Source organism: Neodiprion pinetum, chromosome 3, assembly GCF_021155775.2.
Source record: "Neodiprion pinetum isolate iyNeoPine1 chromosome 3, iyNeoPine1.2, whole genome shotgun sequence".
Lineage (NCBI taxonomy): Eukaryota > Metazoa > Arthropoda > Insecta > Hymenoptera > Diprionidae > Neodiprion > Neodiprion pinetum.
In genome coordinates, this window is record NC_060234.1 from 29,491,228 (window position 1) to 29,516,208 (window position 24,981).

Consider the following 24,981-nt stretch of genomic DNA (forward strand, 5'->3'; position numbering starts at 1 on the left):
TATAGAGGTATTACAGCTTACTATAAGATGTATTATCTTATACCGACTGGAAATTAAACCCATATTGCACACGTGGATTACAACGTTTGGTAGGTACAATGAAAATGAGCTCTACGTGCAACTTTTATCGTTTCTAATGTCTGCGCGAATTCGACAGTAATAATACAAATCGCAAGTAACAACAAGATCAACGCTGATACCAGTTCACTGTGGCATATTATACACACATACGAATATAACGCGTTGAGGCATAAGGACGTTTAATAGCCCTGAATTGACGGTTGTAATATGTTAATGGTAGGGAGTTTGTAATAATCGCTGTACGAATTACTCTACTCAAACATGGCACGTTGAGGATTTTTTGCATTGCATGAGAATGCTTGGAACCTGTACTTTATGAATCGCGTTGCGCCGCGGGTTTCCAGCGATGCGTGTAAAATTATACGTATAACGTACGAGTGGTACGCCCTGAAGATGCGCTCGTTGGAAGGTGAGCATGATGGGGTAAAAACAGACACACCGCACGTGCTTTAGGCGCCAGTGCGAATAAACGCGAAGTTGATCTAACGGGAAGTATAAATTGTCAGTTCAATAATTCCGTGCGCATAAGGGAGAGACGAGCAAAATGAGCCCCTTAAGGGCGGGAAATAACGTTAGACCAATTTCGACGACGCAATTTTTTTTATATTTGACCTAAAAATATATTTCAAGCTTTATCGATATTTTTTGAAATCCCATCGCCACTCCCCTAATAATTTATTATATATATGCATATGTTCCCAAATTTTAAAGATTTTATTTATGACATTCCTAGATTCCGGTCAATACCGGATTACTCGTAGGACGTATACATATACGTATACCTACGATCATGTAAAAGTATATAAACAAACACATAAGCTATTAATACTGCGCGGAGAAACGTCTCTATCAAAACACACAGATGTGTATAATGTATGTACTGAAAATTGCGCACATGCGCGTTATTTAATATCTATATACCTACATGTTGTAAAAACGTTTTAACGCGAGAAAAATCATCGTGGAACTTGGTTCACGTACGCAGTTATAACACAAATAATATAAGTCTCTCAATAAGGCCTCTCGGAATAAGGCCGCTTCCCCTCAAGAGAGCTCAGCAGCTTCTCCCACTACTTTGTTTGAACAAAGCGTGCCACAATTTTGCCAAATACTCTCGCATTGTAGCCGGTAACAAAAATGAAATGTCGGAAAAAAATAGCGCAGTTTTTATGAACTTTCGGTGGCCCTATTGCGAGCGTCTCGGTGCAAAGTGCCTTAAATGCACGTCGACGTCGTTGATGGGGATATGCTAATTCTTAGAAATATCTTCCCCTACACCCCCATGACCGGCCCTATTGAGAGAGTCGAATGTACGCACATACAACGTACGTACACGTGACGAATTGATATTCGGCCGCGCACGCGGTTCTCTCTCTCTCTCTCTCTCTCTCCAGCTATGCTCACGTATGCTATTATACCTACGTATATGTATATTACGCCGAGATGCAGAGAAAGGCACTCCTCGAGATGTGTCGTCGACGTTCGGAGTGCGTGATCCCGCTCTCCTGCTTAGAGCGAACGGTCTACGTCTAACGCGCGTTACACGTACGTACATCGTACAGTGGGTGTAATATACGAATCGGGCAATATGGGATGAGAATTTAGCGATCGTCGATACGAGACTCGTCCTTGCATCCTGCAATGCGATGGCCTATGCACGTACGTCGTATACCTACAACGCGCATCGCGATCTTGCTCCGCGAGGATCGCTGGACGATCGTTGATCGCGTTTCTCCTACGGCTTCTGCGATGCAGTCGCGTTTCGCGTTTCCGAGGCGCGTCGACGACGATGCGATTTTTGCACAAAAGCGGAATGCTCTCGCGTACATGCATCCGATCGACTCATCCGCGCGCACAGCCTCTCATAAATATGTACGCACACTGGCTGCGTATAGGTACGTATACGTATACGTGACGCGTATAATACCTACGCGAGGCATGCGCGCCATGCTGTCTGCCCACTTCTCCCACTCGCTAATTCGCCGTTTAAACCATTTCCGGTTTGACCCTCAATCGCATTAGAGATTTCTGGGGAAAACCCACGCTTCGCGGACGACAGCCTGCAAGGCAGATTAGATACATTCCCGCGAGTGTGTGCGACATGTGTGTACGTACATACACGTGCGACTGTTACATGCGTATATCGTATGTGTACCATGACGGAATATAGAAAGAGAATTCGCGATGACGAATGAATCTTACCTACTGTACAGACGTTAGAAGTGGTAAATAAAAAGTGAAACTTTTTTTTGCAAGGATTATTATTCACGCGAACGTAGACAAATTTCTGCTGTATACGGATAAATAATGTAGATAGCATACGTTACAGGTGTATAACGTCCACCACGAGTGGGACATTTTTGATTGTTGTAGAAGATGTATAAAAAGCGTGATCCGTCGTGAAATAATCACAAAGTTTGGGCGATTAGCTCTCGGGCGTTACAAGTTTACGCACATGTATACAGCTATATTGTTTAGTGGTTGAAAATAACCGAGATCATATTGCGTCATAGGCAAATTAAATGAATTTAGTATGAAACAGGTAAGAGAAGTTGGCTTTTACGGGGGATATATCGTATTACATAGGTATATACACGCGTGCATATTGTGTATTGGCGGAGAGGGGCAGGGAATGGCGCTGAGAAGCAAGGTAGGCTATCGTGCCGGTTGTGCCCCGCCCCGACCTCAGGGTCGTCGTAATTACCGGGTGGTCCTCTTCGGTACCCCATAAATATTCGGTGCCTAGGCGGCACTCTTTCGGAACGAAATCACCGGAAAAAGCAAACCGACGGACCACGCGGAAGGTTAAGCTGCCTTCGTGCTCTCTCATCTCCCGGGTGATCTTTCGTCACCGCGAGGCGCAAGCTCGCCGCCAAAATCGTTGGTACGATTTACCACCCCTCGCGATGTACAACCGTCTCCAAAGTGGGGCGGAAAAATCTCTCTCTCTCTCTCTCTCTCTCTCTCTCTCTCTCTCTCTCTCTCTGTGGTAGAATCCGAATATCGCGCGATACTTCGGGGGTTTCGGGTCACTCCCGCGGCTGTGTAACCACGGGAAGAGGAGGCGAAGAGGTAAGTGGTAAGATGTAAGATGTAAGATGTAAGATGTAAGAGGTAAGAGCACGGGAAAAGACGGGCCGCAGGTGAAAGAGAGGCGGTGAAAAAAGGCCGCGCGAGGTCGGGGCCCCCCCCCCCTTCTCGCCTCGGCCCTGGCCAATCCTCGGCGACTCAACTCACTGGTTGTTCGCTCGGATCGGGATCGGTGCCGCTGGCTGGCACTCGCCACTCACCCTCCGCCGCACCGTTCGCCGTCGTTCGCCGTATGGTCGCGGCCACAGTGACGGTCAAACTGTTGGACGCAACACTTCGTGCAATCCCTGACGTGTGTACGGTACGCGTGTATTTGTGTGAAAAACCTGCCTGGCCAGATTCTGTTTCGAATAAATGGGTATAAGATAGTACGTACAGAAATGTGTGCAACGCCTCGCGCGCACCGTTAAACGCGTACGACTCGTCGACGTAAACACGGCGAAAATACGGATCGGAAATCGGGCCGACGGACGGGTGGATATTTCGGATCCGAGCGCGATTCGAGACAGCCAGGACTGCGAGTCTCCTCACCCGGCAGGATACGTTGCAAAATTCCCAACGCACGGTGAGGGATACAACGCGCCCGTCGCTCCGGACGCATCCTTTACCTACGAGCATATTACATATACACCGAGTGTCTTGTTGATTGTACGTATTATTATTATTATTGGTGAGTGGTGGTGCCAAGTGCAAAGAGAGTGCGATTGCCTACGGTGCATGGGACTCGCTGCGATGCCGTGGTCGTTGAAACTACGGACTTACGGGTAGCTCGGTGAGTTCACTCATTCTAATATTCTTATTCTTATTCCAGCTTGTATTCTCTTCTTCCCCTTTGATCTTACTATCCCGAGTACGCGACGCGCATGCACGCATCCATCCATCCATCCATCCATCCATCCAGGCCTCTCTCACTCTGTAATAATATACACCTACTTACGTATCCAGCATTACGGGTATCTATGTCGCCTAGAGCGACGATTCCAACGAGTGAGAGAGACAGAGTGATCGAGATAGCGTTAAGGAGAGACAGAGAGATAGAGAGAGAAAGAGCGCGAGCGAGCGCCGTCCTCTTCTTCTTCTCCTCTCGACAGTCTCTCCGCAATGCTCCGTGTGGCCGCGGGCCAGCAGCGACAGGCGCAATGCGAGCTGCCCGATTCTCGGGTTCTTGAGCCGCTTGCGCGCGTGCGGAGAGGCCGGCTCCCCTGCGCCTTTAATCTTTGTCGTATGCGGTTGTATAAGGACGAGGCGAGAGATGCTTTCCTACAGAATTTACGCTCCCACGTACGACAACGTGTGTACACACCGCGCGAGAGCGCAACCCGGTAGGGAAACGAAATAATGCGCCCGGGATATCGCCTGTTATATATGCCCAGCAAACCCGAACGGTATACACTATACACATACGTATGTATATTACACTCAAATAACACACAACTTGTATTACTATACGGATTATCTACACACCTGTACCCCACAACTCTTTACAAAAATCATGAGTTTGCTCCGTCGCAAGGAGTATCTTTACCTTATACATGTTTCTCAGCTACGTTTCCTTCCCGCCCGGAATACGCACGTACCTTGGGCTGCTGCCGTTGCTGCCGCTTTCAACGCTCGCGCTACCGCGTGCGTGCCTGCGGAAGATGCGTGCAAACGCGTATAAACAGGTATCGGGGTGTATTTAAAGCCGTCTACGTATACGACATGGTCCCAGATTGGAACCTAAACAGAGACGTACGAGATGTTAATCCGGAAGTGATCGACGTCAAAGCCGCGCGTGTAGGATCCTTGGATCCCGCGTTTCCTGCGTCCGTTCCCAACGCGGATGTGGGCGGCCTGCATGCCGGCTAGACACCGAGAGTCGTCGCGAGTCAGGTGCACGAATTTTTCGACTCGACGTCGAGAGCTCCCGTCCCCCGATTAACGCGTTTTCCGTACGGTCATAATACCTGCGGAGCGCCGCTGGATCGGCATGCTACGTGTGTTATACCTCGCTTCGTAAAATGCTGTTAAACAGGCACGCGGGGTAGGGTTGGGTTTTCGGACGGGGGATGAATGGTTGGGCGGAAATTCATTAGGGCGTAAACCTAATGAATCTACGCTTAATAAAAAGTCATAATATATCCTTCCGCGGAGGGGGGAAACGGGGTTACAGGGGGACCGGGACTCTCGGTCGGGAGAGACTGCACGCAGCGCGCCCCCGCACGCTCGGCGCTCTTCGAGATCCAGCCCACGAGATTATAAAGACTATGAGAGCGGCAGCAGACAGCTTGGCTAGAGCTCTGGCAGCCTCACTGTCTCCGACTCGGCCTCTGCAGCCTCTCGTCGTCGTTCCTTCCCTCCTCGCCTCTCCCGACCTCGAGGAATTCTTTTTCTCCCTTTGGCATCTTCCACTCTTCGTGTATCGCTGCCGCTCTCCTCATCCCGCAAGCATCTTCTTCCTCATCTTTTTCTTCTTCTGCTTCTTCCTCTCCTTTCGCTTCTTTCGCTTCTTTCGCTTCAACCTCGCGTACTTACTTTATATCTCAACGGGGAACACCGCGCTGTCGGCGGTCGCACGGACCAGCGCCAACTATCTGTGATACACGGGCCGAGTTGGGGTTTACATTCGGATTTAACAGGCGTGCGAAACCGTTGAGCTTTTATGGTTACGATCTATGAATCCCGTAGAGGATAATCGCGGTTCAGGGAGGTCACACTTGCCGCGAGCGGGTTCAACTTGGATGAAAAATCGAAAAGCGGTGATCATCGAGCGCGAGAGAAAGCTACTCGTGCACACGCAGGTGTCGTGGTGGGATTCTGGTCAAGCGGTTGTTCAAGCTCGTTTTCCAGCTGCTGGCCATGGGCTATGAATATGTACACCAGGTTATTCGACGGGGCACATCATCGCATCATGTGGGGAAATAACACGAGAGTCCAAATCGATGCCTGCCGTGTGTGTACGAGCGACTAATTCAGATGCGCACAAACGACTCAGGAAAATGTAAAAAGTGCCTCTGCGGATAAAACGTTGATTGCTTACCTCAGCATACATCGGTATGTATGACACGGTTTATCAATTTCTTGATTCGAACTTGATCTGGACCAACTGATGAGAAAAATTGTCTTTCGCGAAAAAGCAAATGTTCAGGGAATTCTGCAAGCGGATTATGCCGGTAATTATTCCACACGATGTGCACCCATGAAATGACCCGATGCGATATTCATATGTGTAACATGGTGTATTGAATACAACCGTATGCAGGTACGCTCATCTGCTGGTATGATGTATGTATAATAATGCTGCGGCGTGTACGAGCGCGGGGCCGCAGGCATAAAAACATTACATTACTATTCCACGCCAACAACAAAGTTATCTCTTGTTGACTTCTTTTTACTTCTTGCATATATATATATACATATATATGCATACATGTACACTCGGCTGCCTTCATACGACGCTGTACGTATTGTGCTGTTAGTATTTACTCGCATTGTAGCAGGTACAGCTTTTTAAAGAGATAAACTTTACTCTTGCTTTCCTTGACGCCACTTTATAAAGGTTGCTACTGCTGCGGCACGGTTGTTTCACTATATCATGTTCCCTAATGTTCATCGCTTGTTTTACACTCAATCACCTTGTAGCACATAGAACGGAAACTTATCACATGGACATACGTGAGAAGGTATGCTCGTACCTGCGAAACTGGCTGAAGTGATTCTATACATATCCTGTGCGCCTCAATATATTCGACACGTATCGTAACTGGTAGCATTTATATTTAGGAATTGAAAAAACACGTTCACCAACGATTGTTTGATAATAACGGGATCGGTCGTCGTTTGGAAATTGAATTTATCCTTTATCCGAGTATTCATTTTCGGAATCCGCAAGTGTTTTTCTCCATTTTCTCGACTAATTTTAGATGAAAAATCTCCGTGGTGGGTAAATAATTACGCTAATTTACCGCAAACTTTCCTTATGAAATGTAAGCATTTTGATACTGTTGTACTTTTTCATGAATTGACGCATGCTTGAAAATATGCAATAGCGTGTTACGGATTTGTTGGAGCGCAATTCAGTCCTCGTAGGAAATGATCACTATTGAGAACAGCCAATAGTCGATAATACCGACGGAAGACGTATGCTTAACTCGTTCGTCAGGGTAATTTTTCAATACATCATCTGCGTAGATATCTACATGTATATTATATATGTATAACGTTAACCCTTTGAAACATGCGGTATTACATCGCAATTAAAAATTTTCATGGTGTGAGAACAAAAAAAAAAAACAAACAAACCACACGGTCAATCCTGCTAATATGAAACTAATTGTATGGGTTGGAATTGCCCGTATAAAAATTGTCCCGCATCGTGCGATATCGGTGATCGAAATGCATGTGAAATAACGGAAGCATGGAGAAAAACATATTGTTTGAGTGACGTTAACGTAACGATACACCAGGGTAAAAAATCATTATTGAACAATTTGAGAATGATATTCAAGGAGTTGGCTTTTCAGAATAAGATTTAATTTTGTTTACAATGGCTTACTGGATTTTGGAAATTCATAAAAGTGCGAATTAGGGATCTTTCCTAAACATGCATCGCTCATCATTCGTGATGAGAAATGGTTTGGTTACACTGCGGAACGACGGAGTCGAGTAGAAGGTTGACGGTTGACGGTCAGGATTGAAATGTTTTATACTTTGTGTTCCAGGAGAGGCAGTGTCAGTGACTCAAGTCACGATGCACATGTCGCTGCTGCTGAGATTGGTGTTAGCGGCAGTGGGTGTGCTGCTAGCGGGCGGGGGTGCAGCCTTTGCGGATACGGTGGAAGTCGTCGGAGCCGGCGAACGCAACCGAGCCATCGCTGGTGTCGAGGCTAGCCTCCTTTCCCTTCTGGGCTTCGCGAAGAGACCCAGGCCGTCGGGATCTGCTCACGTGCCGGAGTCACTTAAGAAATTATATATTCGCCAGAGTGCCATTGGAATGGCGGACATAGCGAGGCCCGGCATACACGCTCGATCCTCCAACACAGTTCGCTCCTTCGCTCACGTAGGTCAGTACATTACGTATAATGCACATACGTATACGTTGGGGTGGTTCCTATTTGGAGTCGGAAAATCTGTCTCTAAAGCCTCAAGCCGCTGGGTCAACTGGAACACGTACCTCAAAGCTACGAAAGTTTCAAGAAAATACATGTAGTTTTCATGATGACCAGTTATTTCGTTTTTTATGACTTTGGTATCAATTTAAGAGTCGTTGTTTATAATTGTAGGAACAAAAGTTGGGAATCAAAGAAAAATTTATAATAATTAGTTTCTTGTATACAAGCTCTCTGTCACGTTATTTTTATTAAGCTTACATTATGTAAGGAAACAATAATTGTAAAAATTTGAAAGTTTCAGGGGTGTTTCCGTCATTATAAGCAACAACTCTGCCAAGTTTCAAATTGTTCCTTCAGTTTATACGAAGGTCATAAAGAAACTAAGTAACTGGTTATAAAAACTACATGTATTTCCCATTTAAAACTTTCGAAGCTCTGAGGCACGTGTTTCAGTTGACATAGCGGCTTGAAACTTCACACAGATTTCTTTAGAATGATTTGGAACAGATCCGGGAGGCATCCCAATGAAAATTTTTACGACCCCCAAATCAGGACCACTCTAATATACATACATATACGCACTCGCGTTATTGACATTATGTAACGAGGACGAAGTTTTGGTTATAACGTATAGTAACGTGACGAATATCAACCTCATGATATGTTTGCACTATTATATTTACACTGAGAAAAATTTCATTTGTTACAGTGACTAGAAAAATTCAGTAAAACAGGTATCTTTAAAAAAACTGTTTAAATATTGTTGGAATTACGAAAAACGAGGTACACGTAACTATTTTGCGCTATTATCGATCCTTTTTGTTTATTGCAACGCTAAAACAGTTTGTGAAGTTTACTTTACTTTTTTAGCTAAACAAGGCTTTAACATTAATTTATTGTTGCATAAGCATTAAATTTTCGCAACAGTTGCAAGAAAATATAGCAACATTGATCGTAATGAGAAAGAATAGCAACGGATACTAGACTTTCCGGTAACAGCTAGAAAATTAATTTTCATTTTGTACCTAGAACTATATTTTTCGATTGTCGTAAAAAATGAAAATAGTTAAGGACTGAGCGGTAACCGGAACTAAAAATTTCTCTCAGTGTACAATTTGACGAGACTCGCCCTTCCTCCTACTGTAAGCTACGGTGGTCATTATTAACCCCCATCTGTCTTGTCTAGATACGTTAATTCATCGTGACTTTTAGCGATTTACCATTTTACCCTCTTACAATTAGTTTTCCCCCAGCCGACGGCTCTTAAGTGCTTTTTCTGCATATGCAATCGTATACCCTGTACATTCGGAGTCTCTGACCGAGTCGAACGTTGCAGCGAAATTGCAGTCATGTTCCTTCTTCAGCTTGTTGATACCTAACATCCTCCGCGTCGCGTTCGCCTAACTGTAAAGATGCCTGCAGAGAGCCGTTGCGGAGGAGCAGGGCACCGATAATGCCGCCTCGATCTGCAGCTCAGATCCTGTGTTATATGCATCACGACGTTCCGCGATCACCGAGTGAATTAGCCTCCTACGATGCGTACGTATATTTTACGTGTCATCTCGTCGCGCCGCAGCAGCGCTTGCGCAAGTATAAATGCACGCGCCTTATTTTATGTATTTCCGTAAAAATTACAGCATCTCGGGTATAGGTATACTCGGTCAGTGCAATGGTATTCCACGATTGCTGCTGTCGGGTGTATTTCTTATTATAGAGGTTATAGAGGATGAGAGTTCTTCGTTAGCGTGGTTTGGAATCATCGTAATATGTTGGGAATGTAGTATTTCGTTATTGCTGCGCACAAGCAAAAAAAAGTGTTTATGTGAAATTCTTCCAGGAATGACAATTTTCTTATTTTAATTCGAAAGAATTCCATTTAATGTAATATTAAAGAATAATTTCTGTGAGTCAATTGTAATATTTGTATGCATAAATGAGTCAACTTCATGACATTACGCACCACAGGTTTTCCTTGAGAAATTTGATTTTCATTTTGTTCGTCAATCAGCATATACATTATTCGGTTCATATTTATTTTATTTGTGCCTATAATGTGAAAAATTATGGCAACTCGGAAAAATATCAGCAGAATTTTATATGCTGTAAACTTGTGTGTACGGGGTTAAATTTTATTCCGCATTCGTCGAAATTATATAGGGATATGCGACAGTTGTGTCGTTGCCTCGTAATAAAACACCATCAAATTGAAAAGGATTTTCGCCCAGTATTCAAGAATATACATCGCAGATTGGACATTTTTCGAATTAAATTCTACACGTAACGTTGTGTTTGATTTTCCACGTTTTTTTCTTTACCTCAGAAGTTCAAAAATTTTGGGAAAATAATATCTTAGACCAAAGAGAGTAAACAATGAAACTTAATTTCTCTTCCCACAATTAATTCACAACTTTGATGAAAACTGTAAACAAAAAAAACCTTATAAATCATATTCACAAATTAACAGATGACGCTAACGATTTGTAAAAAATGGCGTGAACTTGTGTTTTATCAAGGTTACCTTATTCTTTCCGAGTCTCTTCGAAAATCTTGATGGCATATTATAACACATACCCTTTTGGATTCACCCCATTATTAAGAAACGTTAATTAAAGAACGGCCCTGATCTCATATTATGTATTTGACGGCGACAGCGATCGTACACAATTCCACTACATCGCGGACGAAGATTCGTAGTAAAAGTGGAGATCTGGGTTTCGTATCCCGCGTAACAATTATTTACTATATTTAGGGTCGTTCCCGACCCGCGTGCGATCGTTGTCATGATTTACTACCGAGTAATCTGTGCTTCACCTAGCTTCCCCTATCGACGAAGCTCTGTCGAGTAAGATTTTTGTAGTAAGAGTAAGGTAATTGTTGTCACGGCTTGAATACCTCTCCACGGGCGGTCGTTAGGGTTTGGAGACATTTTGGGGTTTTCTTCGGACTTACGTAAACACTTGACCGTCGGTCGTTCATATGGAATATGTATACCTATACCTATATGCATTAGCCCTCTAATCTTTTACGGTGTTGGTTTTGTGGTTCTTAAACCCTGAGCTGTTGTAATGTGCAGTGGTTTTTCGGGTCTCAGGGATTAATGGAGTTATCGTTAGAGAATCGAATGATCGCAATTTTATAAATCAATTACCGTCAAGTGTATGGTAGGATTATCGATAACAACCGTGGTAGCAGATAGACGGGTACTCAGTCATCCTTTCAAGGTTTTCTATCAGGGTAAAAGAATTTCAATCATGTGTAATACAGTCGCAGTAATGACAAAATTTAAACTCGTTGACGTATAGTGAACTCGTACATACGTTATCTTTTTAACCCTCCGTGAGAACGCGTGTGTTTTGCATCTTTCGTCCGTACACTTTTTCGAAGTGTTCAAGGCATTCATGAAATGAGAAATATTCAGGATTTCTGCTCAAAGTGTTGACTAGATTATGCAAAAGTTGACAGACAGATAAGAAAAAATATAAAAGAAGTTTAGATCCAAGAAACTGCAAGCGTCTCTCTAGGAATATCGCAAATATCCGTATAATCGGTTGATGTCATGGGCGCGTGCTGCACAGCAGCAGTAAAGGTATGAAATGCACGTTGTGTTCCCGGTATAAACGCGTGGGCGTCGGTATACCCTAGGTATAATATCCCGTGTATTATAATAATGATTTACAACAAATATTTACACAGCGATTTTCCACGCGTATTATAGAAACTACTGCTACGAATATACCTATACCAGGGGCACTATAACCGAGCGAACAATGAGATCGTTGAACCGTGGGCATTATGTAGGAAACGGCGAATTCGTCACGCCTTTCGCACAGGTTGATTCCCGGGTGCTGGACGAGCCGCTCGGGCGCGGTTGTCACCGCTTAAGATGCGTTCAAAGAGTACCTTGCCTTTCGGGTGAAATATGGGCGTATCCGTGACATTGACATAGCATGATGCTCACTGTTGGGGACCGGGAACAATAAAACCGTGGTGAAGACGAGGGCGGAGTGCTGAGGGTATCAATTACAAAGCCTCCTTTTCTGTTCCTTCGTCCGTTCAGCTTTGCACGACGATTAGTGAGTCTCTATTGTATAGGTATAAATACGTAGTACGTACTACGATTCTTTACCTCAAAATTCACCTCTTAGACCTTACAGCCCTTGTACACTGCCTATGCGATTACACGCGTAAAATGGAACACTTGAGACTCACGTGCCGTAAGCGATAGAGAAAGAGAGAGCAAAAGAAAGGAAAAGAGAGAGGGAGCATATAACGCGGTGGTGCCTGGTGCTTGGTGCAGTCTGCGTGAGAGAGGGCCCCCCTATAGCTCTGGCTGACCGAAAGATCGAAGAGAAAGATTACGTGCGGAGGATACCGGGCGGTAGATCACGCTCGATTGGACACGCATCGCAACTGGGTGGAATCCGTGGGTAAACATGTTTACCGGGGCTCGCCCGTCGCCGTATAGTCTCGCGGAACTCCTCGCCTAGAATACATACACATACAGATACATGCTCACTCTGCGAAGAGTATTCCTATATTGCTCAGCTGCTGGCTGGCGGGCGGACTGGCTGCCTGGCTGGCTGGCTGGCCGGCTGGTAGCGCCGACGCACACTTGGAGCATTCTGCAGTATTTTACACATCGCGAAGAACTGAGCAGCGCAACAGGCCGCGGACTTCTTGAATATATTCCGGTCTCTTAGTTCTGAAGCCTGGGTTCACGGACGGACGGTTGCCTGCGAGTTATACCGTCATCGTCGACTTCTTCCTCCTCCTCCTCTTGCTCTTCTTCCTCCTCCGCTTCTTCTGCTTCTTCTTCTTCTTCTTCTTCTTCTTCTTATTCTTCTTCTTCTTCTTCTTCTTCTTCTAGACTCGAGGAATTTTAATTGTCGCGTTTGATCCTAAAGAGATTCTTGGTAAACCGTGTCGGTCTCCGTCTCCATTCCGCACCATTTTCACGGCAGTGTAGGTCCGTGTGGACCCAAATGTTACGGCTGGATGTTTAAATCGGGAACGGGCGTGTGTCAAACTACAATACGTAGGAGTGAACGTGTCAATTATTCCTATGGGTATTAAATATTTGCATACACATAACGTCTGGCAAATGATAATTACATTTTCACTTGTGTCATACAGGTATAATGTGACAACCATATTGTACCCGTATAACCCTCGCGAAAATCTTATCTTTACATAAGGTAAAATACCAGAACCTATGCCTAATTATCACCTGCTGGATTTATTTTACGTTTAAGGAGTCGTTAGACGTGTGTAATTAGTGTATAATACCTCCGGCACTATTGGGGCAAAGGGGGGGGTGCCCATTATATCCACCTAATTCTTAATCGCGTACTGGTAAGGCACAAATACGCCTTATCGCCATGCATTTGCATTAAAGGCTTCACGGCTGCTAAGGCTGCAGTCAGGGACTGCAATTTATCGATAATCATAAGTCGGACCTCAAGGTGACAGCCAGTTGACAGATGGTTATACGATGTGCATCGATGCGAAACGTACACACATACGCTACCGCTTTTTACCTGTGACAATGTGGCTGCTGCATGCGTTTTGTACACGATAGAAAGCTGTTTGGTTCTCTTACGCTTCTCTCAGCTTCATTAATTTCCTCGTATATCGCTATTGTACACATAGGTATATCATTTGGATATAGTATAGTGAACAAATTATCACAAGGTAAACTCAAATTATTCTTTCGAACATAGTACGGGACCGTACGAAAATACTATGTGTATAGGTGTATACGTACATATATATAGGAGATCGTCGAACACTCGTAACCGTAAGTTATTCTCTCTCAGAAAATTGAGTCGTCGTGAATTAATGGATTCCAAGTTATCGGCGGCTCGCATCTTCCCATTGTGAGTTCCGAGATTTCACGCTGTAGATCTTTCTACGCATGGAAACAAGAAGAAAAATACAAAATACAGCTACAGTCGTGAGGCAAACGTGTTTTCGTTCTTCTACCCGACTGTGCCCAAGATTCAATTTTATATACTTCAATACTTGTGAGATTTTGTTGCCGAAACAATTTCTATTATGATTTTGACGAAATATCGCTCGTGCGCTGCGTATAATGTAATACATGATGAGTACTTAGCGACATTGCGGGGCCGATCAGTATCGAAGATATCCAGAGATATTAATATTTCAAAAGATCACGGCGCATCTATTCCTTAGGACGGAGAACTAGTCCAGATGTTGGTGACTCGCAATTAGGTACCACTAATTCTGTAGTAATTTTAATTCATTATCTGATCCTTGCATTGTACCCGTGAGGAGGCCAAGGGATGTATACCTATTGTTAGGGCTCATTAGGTCTTTGGGCTAGGTTCCCCTAATATTTCCGTGTCGATTTACCAATTTTAGTGCCTTCTTTTGTGCCCGTTTCCTCCGCGCTTCCCTATCGTTCAAATGATGATAATAATCTAGGTTTACAACCGAAAATCCGGCTCTTCGTGGAATTGGAAAATTTCATTCATTCCAGAGTTTGGCACGAGGAAACTTTTTGTTCTCTACAAAAAAAAAATAAAATAAAAATACTTCGTTATCATACGAGTTTTCTTTTTTTTTTTTTGTTTCTGTAAAGTATCATAACGCAAGGTTTCTCTTTATACTTTTCAAAAATGTACGCTTCAGAGATCGTTTGTAAGTAGTAAAGAACCTTGGTTGATTTTTACATCTCCTTTTTTTTCCCAATATTTCAACAACTTGCACTTTCTAGTCTGCGCAACACGCTGCTGCTAAACTATATTATTATATTATGTAGTACGTAATTTTATACGCTTTTGAAATTCTTTGATCGGTCTTGTAAAATATTAAGTTGTATTTGTAAATATTTACAAATATCATTTAGAGAATATGTTATATAGGTATAAAGCATATCAATATGTGCAGTGTTTTAACACTTTATCAGACATCGAAAACAAGCGTATCTCTACTCGACTGGGACTACCGAAAGTAGAAAAATCACAAAGATTACAATCAGGGTCCGTGGGAAAGAATCTCTTTCCGAGACACGTGTCACTCGGCATCACCTCCTGCACGTGTGCCTTCTACGAATTCATTACGTGCCCAATTACTCTTAATTGATTGAGTGTTGTACCATTTTATGCGTCTTCGTCAGAAATTAGGCTTCATTCCTTGGCAACGTATATGTATGCATACCTACATGTACGATAGTCGGTTGAAAGAAATCCTCGGGTTCCGTTCACCGTATTGAATATCCCATTTTCACTTTCTTTTTTACTCTGCTTTTTGCCGGTTTTCCACACTGAAATTACGGCACTGATTACCTTATATGCACCAATTTCTAAACGTTGTTTTTTTACTTTGATGCACTCTTGGACGAATGGGATTCGTCCCTAAGCATAATGATAAAGTCATTAACAAAATTTATGATCTAAATTTGACGACCCTTAATCTCCGGGTGGATGTCAAGTCGCTATGCATAAAGTCCTGGCAAGAGCAGCAATGGGAAGCGATGGTCTGAGATACTGTATCGGATACACCTATTTCACAGAAAAATTCAGAGAAATAATTATTCTACAGTTTAACGATAAGATCACGGGAAGAAGGAAAGAACGTCAGGGAAACTATTGCGAAAGAGACAAAGATAGTTGATTTCTCGGTAAGTCGTTGTGATTGGTGATGTTTCGAGGCGTGCCATGATGCCGTTTTTAAAATTGAACGCAACCCGCAGCCTTGCCGCGTACATAATGTAGGATATGTGTAATACATACTTGACGAGGACGCCGCGAATTATACAAAAATTAACTACGTCCCGCTGCATCTGCATTCCTGAATACCCATACCCACATATTTCGTACATCTGCAGACTATAACAGACATTTTCATACAATAATGATCGAGGCACGCGGTATTCGATACGTTATCGATCGTTCAATTATTCGTTTTTATTTTTTTTTCGTCAACCTCAGACCGATGATGATGCCACGATGCGCAAAGTTCCCGCGTCAGAGAGGACAGTCGGCGTTCTGCATGGATGACTCACTGCCTTTCCAGCTTTTAGTACATTTTTAGTGATGGCAAACGGAAGTGTTTAATCTAAAAGAACTGATAAAATGTCTTGCCGTTTGGAATCCTTGTTTTTTTTTTCTACCACGGTCTCGTCTATTACAGGCCTATTATTGCAGTTATACCGATCCACGTATACGTACATATTATATGTCTCATTTTATAGGTAATTTTAAAACGGGATTATTATAACACCCAAATTCCACATCCAAGCGCTTCGACGCGATACCCAGAGTCAGAGTTGTGGATAAATTTTATCAACAGCGGTAGTCACTGTACATGATAAATAATTGATGAAAAACAAATAAAATGGAGAAAAAAACAATATAAAAGCCAGTGTAAAAAAAAGTGCGCTATATTATCTGGCCGTGCACGGTGATGCGAGGTCTGCATGAACACGCGGCACACTGTAGCCCGAACGTTGGAACGATGATACGACGCAGATCTGTGTGTATGCCCAACCCTAACCGACGCGTTGCGTTTTTCTCTTTTATTTTCCAGAAAGCAAGGTCGACGAGAAATTCCAAAGTCCGCACAGATTTCGACTGTCGTTTGACCTGAGCAGCGTACCGTTACAAGAGACGCTGCACGCTGCGGAGCTGAGCTTGTCGCGGGTCGCCCTGGTGGCATCCGACGAAGACGCGGAAGGCTCGAGGTACCAGCGCATCCTCATCCACGACATCGTCCTGCCTGGCGTCCGGGGTCGGAGTAAACCGATCCTCCGATTAGTGGACAGCAAGCTTGTCGACACGAGGGAGAATTCATCGGTGCCTCTGGACGTGCATCCGGCGGTCGAAAGGTGGATACAGAATCCGGCCCACAACCACGGCCTCCTGGTTGAGGTTCTTGGAGCTAAACGGCGGAAGGAGGAGCACGTGAGGCTCAGGCGAAGCGTCGGCGAGGACGCCGAGTCCTGGACGGCTAATAGGCCGTTCCTCTTCACGTATACCGACGACGGTAAGAACGAGGCCGCATCGGCTAATCGGATAATGGAGAGGCGCGCGAAGCGGGCAGCTGTCAGGAAAAACCGGAGGAGAGACGGGCGGGAAAATTGCCGGCGACACCCGCTCTACGTGGACTTTGCGGACGTCGGATGGAACGATTGGATAGTCGCACCGCCCGGTTACGACGCGTTCTACTGCCACGGCGACTGTCCGTTCCCCCTTGCCGATCATCTCAATTCGACGAATCACGCAATAGTGCAAACCCTCGTCTACTCGACGAACCCGAACATGGTACCGAAGGCCTGCTGCGTGCCCACAGCCCTGACTTCCATATCCATGCTCTATCTCGACGAGGAGAACAAGGTGGTGCTAAAAAATTATCAGGACATGGCTGTCCTCGGGTGTGGGTGCCGCTGAAAGGATGGCGATTCCCCTTAAATTCTGCAATTCTCGATCCGCTGGAATCGATGATGGACGAACACGCTGCTGCAGCGTTATAAGTTTTCGGAAAAGGCATGTGTTTAATGTACGGGACAATGTATTTCGCTCCGATGAAACATGTGCCGATACGAACGGGGCTTTCATCTCAACATAACCGAATCTATCTACAAGATGGTTTGTAAATCGTGGGATGAAAGACTGTATCCTCGAATTACACAGGTCGAACGTATAATTTATATTTATATATACTTCTGTACATTGCAGTTAATTCTATTATCATTTGGAAATTTATCAATCCCGTGGAACCTAAATCGGTTCGGATGGAAATTTACGGATCAGCAAATGCTGCCGGAATGGTAAAAGTGTGAGGATTCGCAAGTTGCGTAGTGACGATCTGCCGTCAATCGATTGGTGTAAAATAGGACTCGGCATGTCAATTATTGCCCTGGTCTCCACCTTTCCCTTGAACCTTTTTGTCCTCACTACCACAGTCTCTCCCTGTTTCTCTCTCTGTCCATCTCTCGACTACCCTTGGAGGCATGGTCCCCCGTTGAAAATCTCGAATCGCATAGAAGAAGAATAAGGATACAGCATATCCAGCGAGATCGCTCCATTCTCGAGACTTCTACACAGAGTGAGATAGCGCGTGTGTGACGCTGCCGCATTCTCTACAGTTTCAGTAATCAACAAACCTGGCGGCCTATCCAACCGCGGGAGCCTTAAGCCGCGTGCGTGATAGGCAAAGCCGAACCTCCTTGGATATAAGCAGCGTGTCATTTATTAATAAGGCTGTAGAGAAACCGGTATAGATTTATAAATATATAAGCGACCGCAGGTGCTACTTGTCCGAGAGAACGCAGCGGCACAACGGAGATATACGGCGAGGAAAGGCCGGGGAGATATTGTTTCAAACGATATTTTGTAGTAGTAGTAGTAGTAGTAGTAGTAGTAGTAGTAGTAGTAGTAGTAACAGTAATAGTAGTAGTAGTAGTAATAGTAGTAGTAGTAGTAGTAGTAGTAGTAGTAGTAGTAGTAGTAGTAGTAGTAGTAGTAGTAGTAGTAGTAGTAGTAGTAACAATAATAATAATAACAACAACAACAACACAATAACAACAATCGTAATAGTAATAACAACAGTAATAATCGTGACAATCATAATCATAGCAGTTATGATAGTAATAGCAATAACAATGATAATAATAATAATAGTAATAATAATAATAACAATAATAATAATAATAAGAATAATAGTGCACTTGCGCGCGTGTGTGTTGAGAAGAGTGTGCGATCGTGTGGGCATATTTTTTGTACAACACACACACACACACACACATTCAAATGTATAAAATATGTATATTTGAATGTGTTTATGCATTATCACGCATGCCTGGGCCGACCGTTTAACAGTAGTATAGTATATGGATTTACTTGCGTACGGGTATGTTGAAGCGTGAACGTTGTGGCCGGCGAGTCTTTTTTTTTTACTTTCGCTTTGTTTTTTTCCCCTTAATTTCTTACTTTTTTTTCATCATTAAAATTTATAACGATCGATGAACGCGCCATGACACCTGGCGCGTACAGCGAACGGCGAATGTTACGTCTGATCTACGATCTCCGATCTCTCACCTCTGATCTCTAAATTCTTGGTATCGAACAGCCGCGGATTCCTTCTCCGCGGTCCGTCGACGTAGCCTGCCGAAGAGTAAATAAAAGAAGAGGAAATACGTATAATGTACGATAATTATAGTAAAAAAGAAAAAAAGAAAATCATTGAGAGGAAGGAGGAACAAGTCGATGATAATGATGACGACGATGACAACAACAAAAACAACAACAACAATAACAACAACAACAACAATAACAACAACAACAACAACAACAACAACAATAATAATAACGACAACTACAAATCGATCGATGATACGAAAATGAAATGAGATAAAAGAAAACGTCGCCGCTGTGTTGTACGCGCCTTGCCGGCAAGAATGCAGCGTCGGCATTGCGTCATTGACAGTCAACAACTCTTAATATATCGCGTAAGAGTGAAATCGGTAATTTTCCAAGAGTGCTGCTGCTGCTACGGTGTGTCACATACACTCTCGGCAGGCAGTCGACGCTGCAGGATCGAATCGGGTCCAGGTGTGTCCTCGCGCGACTCTGTATCCTAAACGCATACATGCACGTATACAGGTGTTACACCTGTGGTCGGAAAGTATGAGACCTACGTTGTGTATATCAGAGGTGACGTACCTACATGCGAACACTGTGCCAAACTTATACGTACACCTGTACGTAATATTTAATATGGGAGAATCGGAGAGGCCTCTGAGTGGGACGAGTGGAAGCGAGTTGAAGCAAGTGGTAACAAGTGGCAACCGGGAGTGAAAGAGTGAAAAGCCCGAGTAGCGCGGAAGGCGGATGGTTGGAGGGGATATCGAGGGGATGGAGGAGGAAAAAGGGAATGAGAATGAGGATGAGGATGCGGAGAAGGGGAGACTACGGAATCTTTGAGAATCTTTTAGAATTTTTCAAGACAGCTCGAGACAAGCGAGTTGAGACTGTATTTAGGCTTAGTCACAGGTGGCACGTCCCGAAGCTATCCTGTGTGTTTAACGTACCCCATTTATAGATGTGAGTAATGTATTTATGTGATCGCATACCACGGATAAATATTTAACATAAACTGTACCTGCTTAAGGATTACTATTTATTTTTTACAAACAGAATTGAAGCATGTGTATATTTGTACAAAAGTTATTCTTTCGTTTTTTTCTTTTTCCTTCTTATGTATTCTTTTTTCTTTCATCTTTTATTGTTGTTAAAATGCTAAAATATTACTCGATGTAAAATGTGTGAATAGATGATTATTATGTGTAAACTTTTGTAAATATTAATTATGTTTGTAAAGTATGAATTATTTTTTATATATATATATATATACTCATATATGTATGTATATTTTTAAAATACAGATATTTACCGTTATATCCATAGTTCCCAAATGTACACTTCTATATTGATAACACGTGTAAATAGTGAATAAAATCCAAACTATAGCAATTAACCGAATTTATAATACTATCGTGGAGTTTCTTGTAACCCAACCACTGCGCACCATTTGCTTCCAGGCATTTTCAACAATGCATGCTATATGTAAAACATAATGAAGTTTTTTCGCTGCGGAAAAGCGCACCAGACTTTACAGGGTAGTTATTATTCTTTTAACCTGTCTTTCACGTGCAAATCGGGAAGATCATGTCGAAATCGCATCATCTTCGATCCCTCATCATGCCTACAAATTCGCAATCAAGTTTACAGACACAGTACGGATATGTGTGATTACAGGTACCACCAATTTAAATTTCCAATTGCACAATTTAAAACGGAACTCTGATAATTTTCACTTTATTAATTATCACTGAACTTTCTACCGGTGTACGAACTTCATCGGAAAATCATTTTTATTTAATAAAGAACCCGTTTATTAACACACCTTACTTTTGCACATTATACTCAAGTTATGTCGAATAAAATTGAGATTCTCGGCACAAAAAATCTCGCATTAGAAAACATGCTATAAATTTATCTTGCTGGCACAGGTGACAAAAGTTTAGAGAACTTGTAATTATTGAAATTAGATACACGTACAAAATCGTATAAAAAAATTACATCAGCAATTAATTGTTAATTTTCTACTTAATTCGAGATTTATTTCATGTTACTACTGAAAAATTTGCATATTCGACTTCCTAAATTCAAATTCCCATGTAAATTTCCACGAATTATAATAGGGGTATTCATTACTTGTAATTGATGGTGCAATAACTTTTGATGGATCTGTATTTTTTTCAAATATTTTTTTTTTGTTTTACAATTTACACGCTCGTACATTTAGTCTTAATGTTGATAGATAAGGAATTCTACAATCGTATCATGTACCGCGATAAAATCCAAAGTTTACGAGTGTAACGAACGATTCGCGAAAAGTTAACCACGCTCTCCGAACGACAGTTAATTCTTAATCGTTGATCACGTATAAAGATTAGAAGACTATACATAGGCATGAAAAAGTTCCCAACACCCTTGATCCGACAGTAAAATTTGTAACGGTTGCGTATGTGTAAAGAGGTTTCGTGCGATTGTCTTTGAAACTATGAGCGGTAAGTCGGGTAAAGGTGGAAGATGCTAAAATAAGCTCAAATTGAAATGCATAAAACCTTTTAACACCACGTCATTCAACATTTAACGACCCAGGAGAAACTTGGACTCCGTTGAAATAAAATTCTCGCCGCAGGTTCTTATTGCGGCCAACCACGGTAGATATCCATAAATAATTTCGATATTTAGCGAAATAAACGTTGGCGGTGGTTTTTTCTAGTACTCTCACTCCAACACGTTGTCTCAAAATCATCATAACCATTATGACCGAAAATAAACCAAACTTATTATTTGGACTTATATTTGACAATACCGCGGTGTATTAAAATCTTTTAACTTCCAATACTAAACAGCGTTATTCGGTAGCTGGACTTGAGTCCACCCGACCGGAAACTGAGCAAGTACACGGGGGCAACCGCACGGCTTTAGCTCGCTGCAAAGGGCTGCTACTTGATTCGCAATTCTCAGTCTAATATTAGCACAGCGTTCAGTATTCTAATGGTTGATAAAAAATGTCAATACATACACCTACGGACGTCGGGTGGTCGAGTATATTATTAGACTCCATAAAGATTGAAGCTGTCGGTAAGAATCGAAAGTTGAGAATTGGAGGGAACACGTATGAGGGGGCCGCTGTGAGAAATGGGTTTTAAAGGCTGCCCAATGTTGTGTGTGCAGTCTGTTGTACCTTCTTGACACATATATAACTGTATTTGGCCGTTCAAACATCTCACCTACCATCTAAACTCTTTTGTTCTCGTTTTCTTCGACACTTACGAACTCTCGAACGAGCTGTCTTTACCGTTTAGACCTCGGTAGCTCGTATACCACTCTCACAAGAGTTTATATAGAAGGTGTTGATTTAGCGCGCGCATCAGGGATGTGACGTGACCCTTTAATAGTTAAAACTGCTGCAGGTCCGAGGTTACTTAAACATATCTAACCAGTTTCGATTAGTCACTCAAATATTTTACCAGGTAGATGGCCACCGTTCCTCCACTATATCCTCCGCGACGTGGATGTGCTTGGGAATGAATAACACGTGTGGTCTTTGTGAACCTGCGGCGAGACCGCATCGGATATTAAATCCTTTGCGGTTTGAAAAATTGCCGACAGTCAGGACCGTCCTTCCTGTGCAGCGGGCGGAGCAGTGATCATCTCGAAGTCAGCCTACTTCTCTTTTGCACATTTCCATTGTCCGCAAGGTAATTGCTACCCTTGACGACCGCACAGTCGTCGAGAAATTCCGCCGTGACGTTAAACGCCAAAAAATTATAATTAACCGTAATAACTCGAGATGGATTAAATTCCGAAGTTTAGTGTAACCCTCTCTAGAGTTGAAACTGATTCTTCAAGTTACTTTCCGTTTCATGCTCCGTGATAATTAACGAATTTTATTTCGCTTAACGCGGAGGGGCCGTAAAGTTTATTAGGTGAAATTCTTTCAAGATTATAGCACACCTTGGATAAATGTGTCTTCGACTATCGCGTTGATCCCAGTATCTTTCTGTTATATAACAAAGGTTCCAATAAGCCGTACGGTTTATATCATGTGACATATACTTCTTACTTTGATTGCGTTTATAACTACGAGAATCGTTAAGTCTCGCAGATCCTTATGCTTTTAATTGCTGTGATAAACCTGGGACGGTATAAAATTCATCTGAAATACGGCAATCCTTTGAGAATTACCTCTTGGTCTGGAAACTTTCAAGTCTCTCGGTATAAAGAATCAGAAAATGCAGTGTACTAACTGTTACTTTAAGCTTGATAGCAAACGGGTGTATAAGGCTGAGATTCGATTATAATAAGGCAGAGCTATCTCTTTTCTGTAGGTACAGGAAACGCTCACGAGAAATATAGTTTAAAGTAAGTTTTGTAGAATTTGTTCAACCAGAATTTATCTGGTAACTTGACTGCCGTGTGCTGAGCAGCTAAAGGAGCTTTCGCAGAGCCGCTGCTAAATACGCTCATACCTGACCTTACCTTAATACCACGGTTAAATCCGGCTTGTCGGATTTGAACCTACAAGAATAAGGTGACTGCTAATGGTAAGATAAACGTTCTTCGATGTTTTATGCATTTTAACCATTCTTGACAGCCGATTCGGAAACGATTTTTTGTTACCACAAATCCTAGAAAAAACCTGCATTATATATATATAATAATTTAGGCGGAGTGGTCATCTCGAAAGCACAGACGTTTTTATGTGCGTAAAATAAAGTACGTGAAGAGGAGAGAAACCAATTTTCGATGTCAAAAACAGTTTATACATATTCATTATAAATTAGATGACTTTATTTCAAACTTAAACGTTCGTATGCATTTTTCTTTCAGTACAAGTACAAAAAAAAAATTAAAAGAGCGTTGCTGGTACACTTGAAACACACGATCTGCGCAATTTGCGAATCTAACGCATACGCTGCAGCTAAACGACGGAGTTCAGATGTATACGGTGGATTAAAAACAGGATGGTAATTGATACTCTGCTATTTAATACAATGTATGTATACGGATTCCGGTTACAACTGACTTTCTGTTGTCAGTCTCTGAGCTATGGAAGGATCTCTCGCGTCTGTCTTCGCGATAAAACTCTGAGATAAGCTGCCGGCTTTCGACGTAAATTCTTTCGTTATTTTAGGTACAAACACGTTCCAACTTAAAACCTTTCGAGCTAGTTTGTTTAATCGCGGTAACCGGCGTTGGAACCATTTATTATTTCTTTTTAGCAGTTGGCTTACAAATGGAACCTAACGCCCCTGCAGAGTGTGGGATACTGCGCAGCGCATCATTATCTTCGGAATTGGTAACCCCGCTGCACAAGAGATTGTGAACGTTCACCTACTTACCAATCCAGCCGAAAATTGAATTGATTAATTAGTAACCGGTGTACGCATGTGAATACGATGGAATCTATAATATTGAACATGCTGCTATCAAGACTTCTACGTATTTCTGCAGCTAAAGTATAAATATCATGGGATAATGTCGAACATTTTATTCTACAGGAGTTTGCAGAACGTCGTGTACACGCCTAAGAACTGGTACCAATTGATTATATTTTTCAGGAACAGGCTGGCTTTGAGATCGTAAAAGCTAACGGCTCTCCGAAGAATGCAAAGCAA

At 42.8% G+C, this 24,981-nt stretch overlaps 1 protein-coding gene across 1 annotated transcript; it reads left to right on the forward strand.

Moving 5' to 3' along the window:
- The first annotated feature begins 3,349 nt into the window (after positions 1–3,349).
- On the forward strand, positions 3,350–20,767 carry LOC124215404 (protein decapentaplegic). Its single transcript, XM_046618779.2, has 3 exons — positions 3,350–3,943; positions 7,872–8,213; positions 16,815–20,767. Exons 2-3 carry the CDS (start codon positions 7,901–7,903, stop codon positions 17,672–17,674), a joined length of 1,173 nt encoding a protein of 390 aa, XP_046474735.1. The 5' UTR covers positions 3,350–3,943; positions 7,872–7,900; the 3' UTR covers positions 17,675–20,767.
- Positions 20,768–24,981: the final 4,214 nt, after the last annotated feature.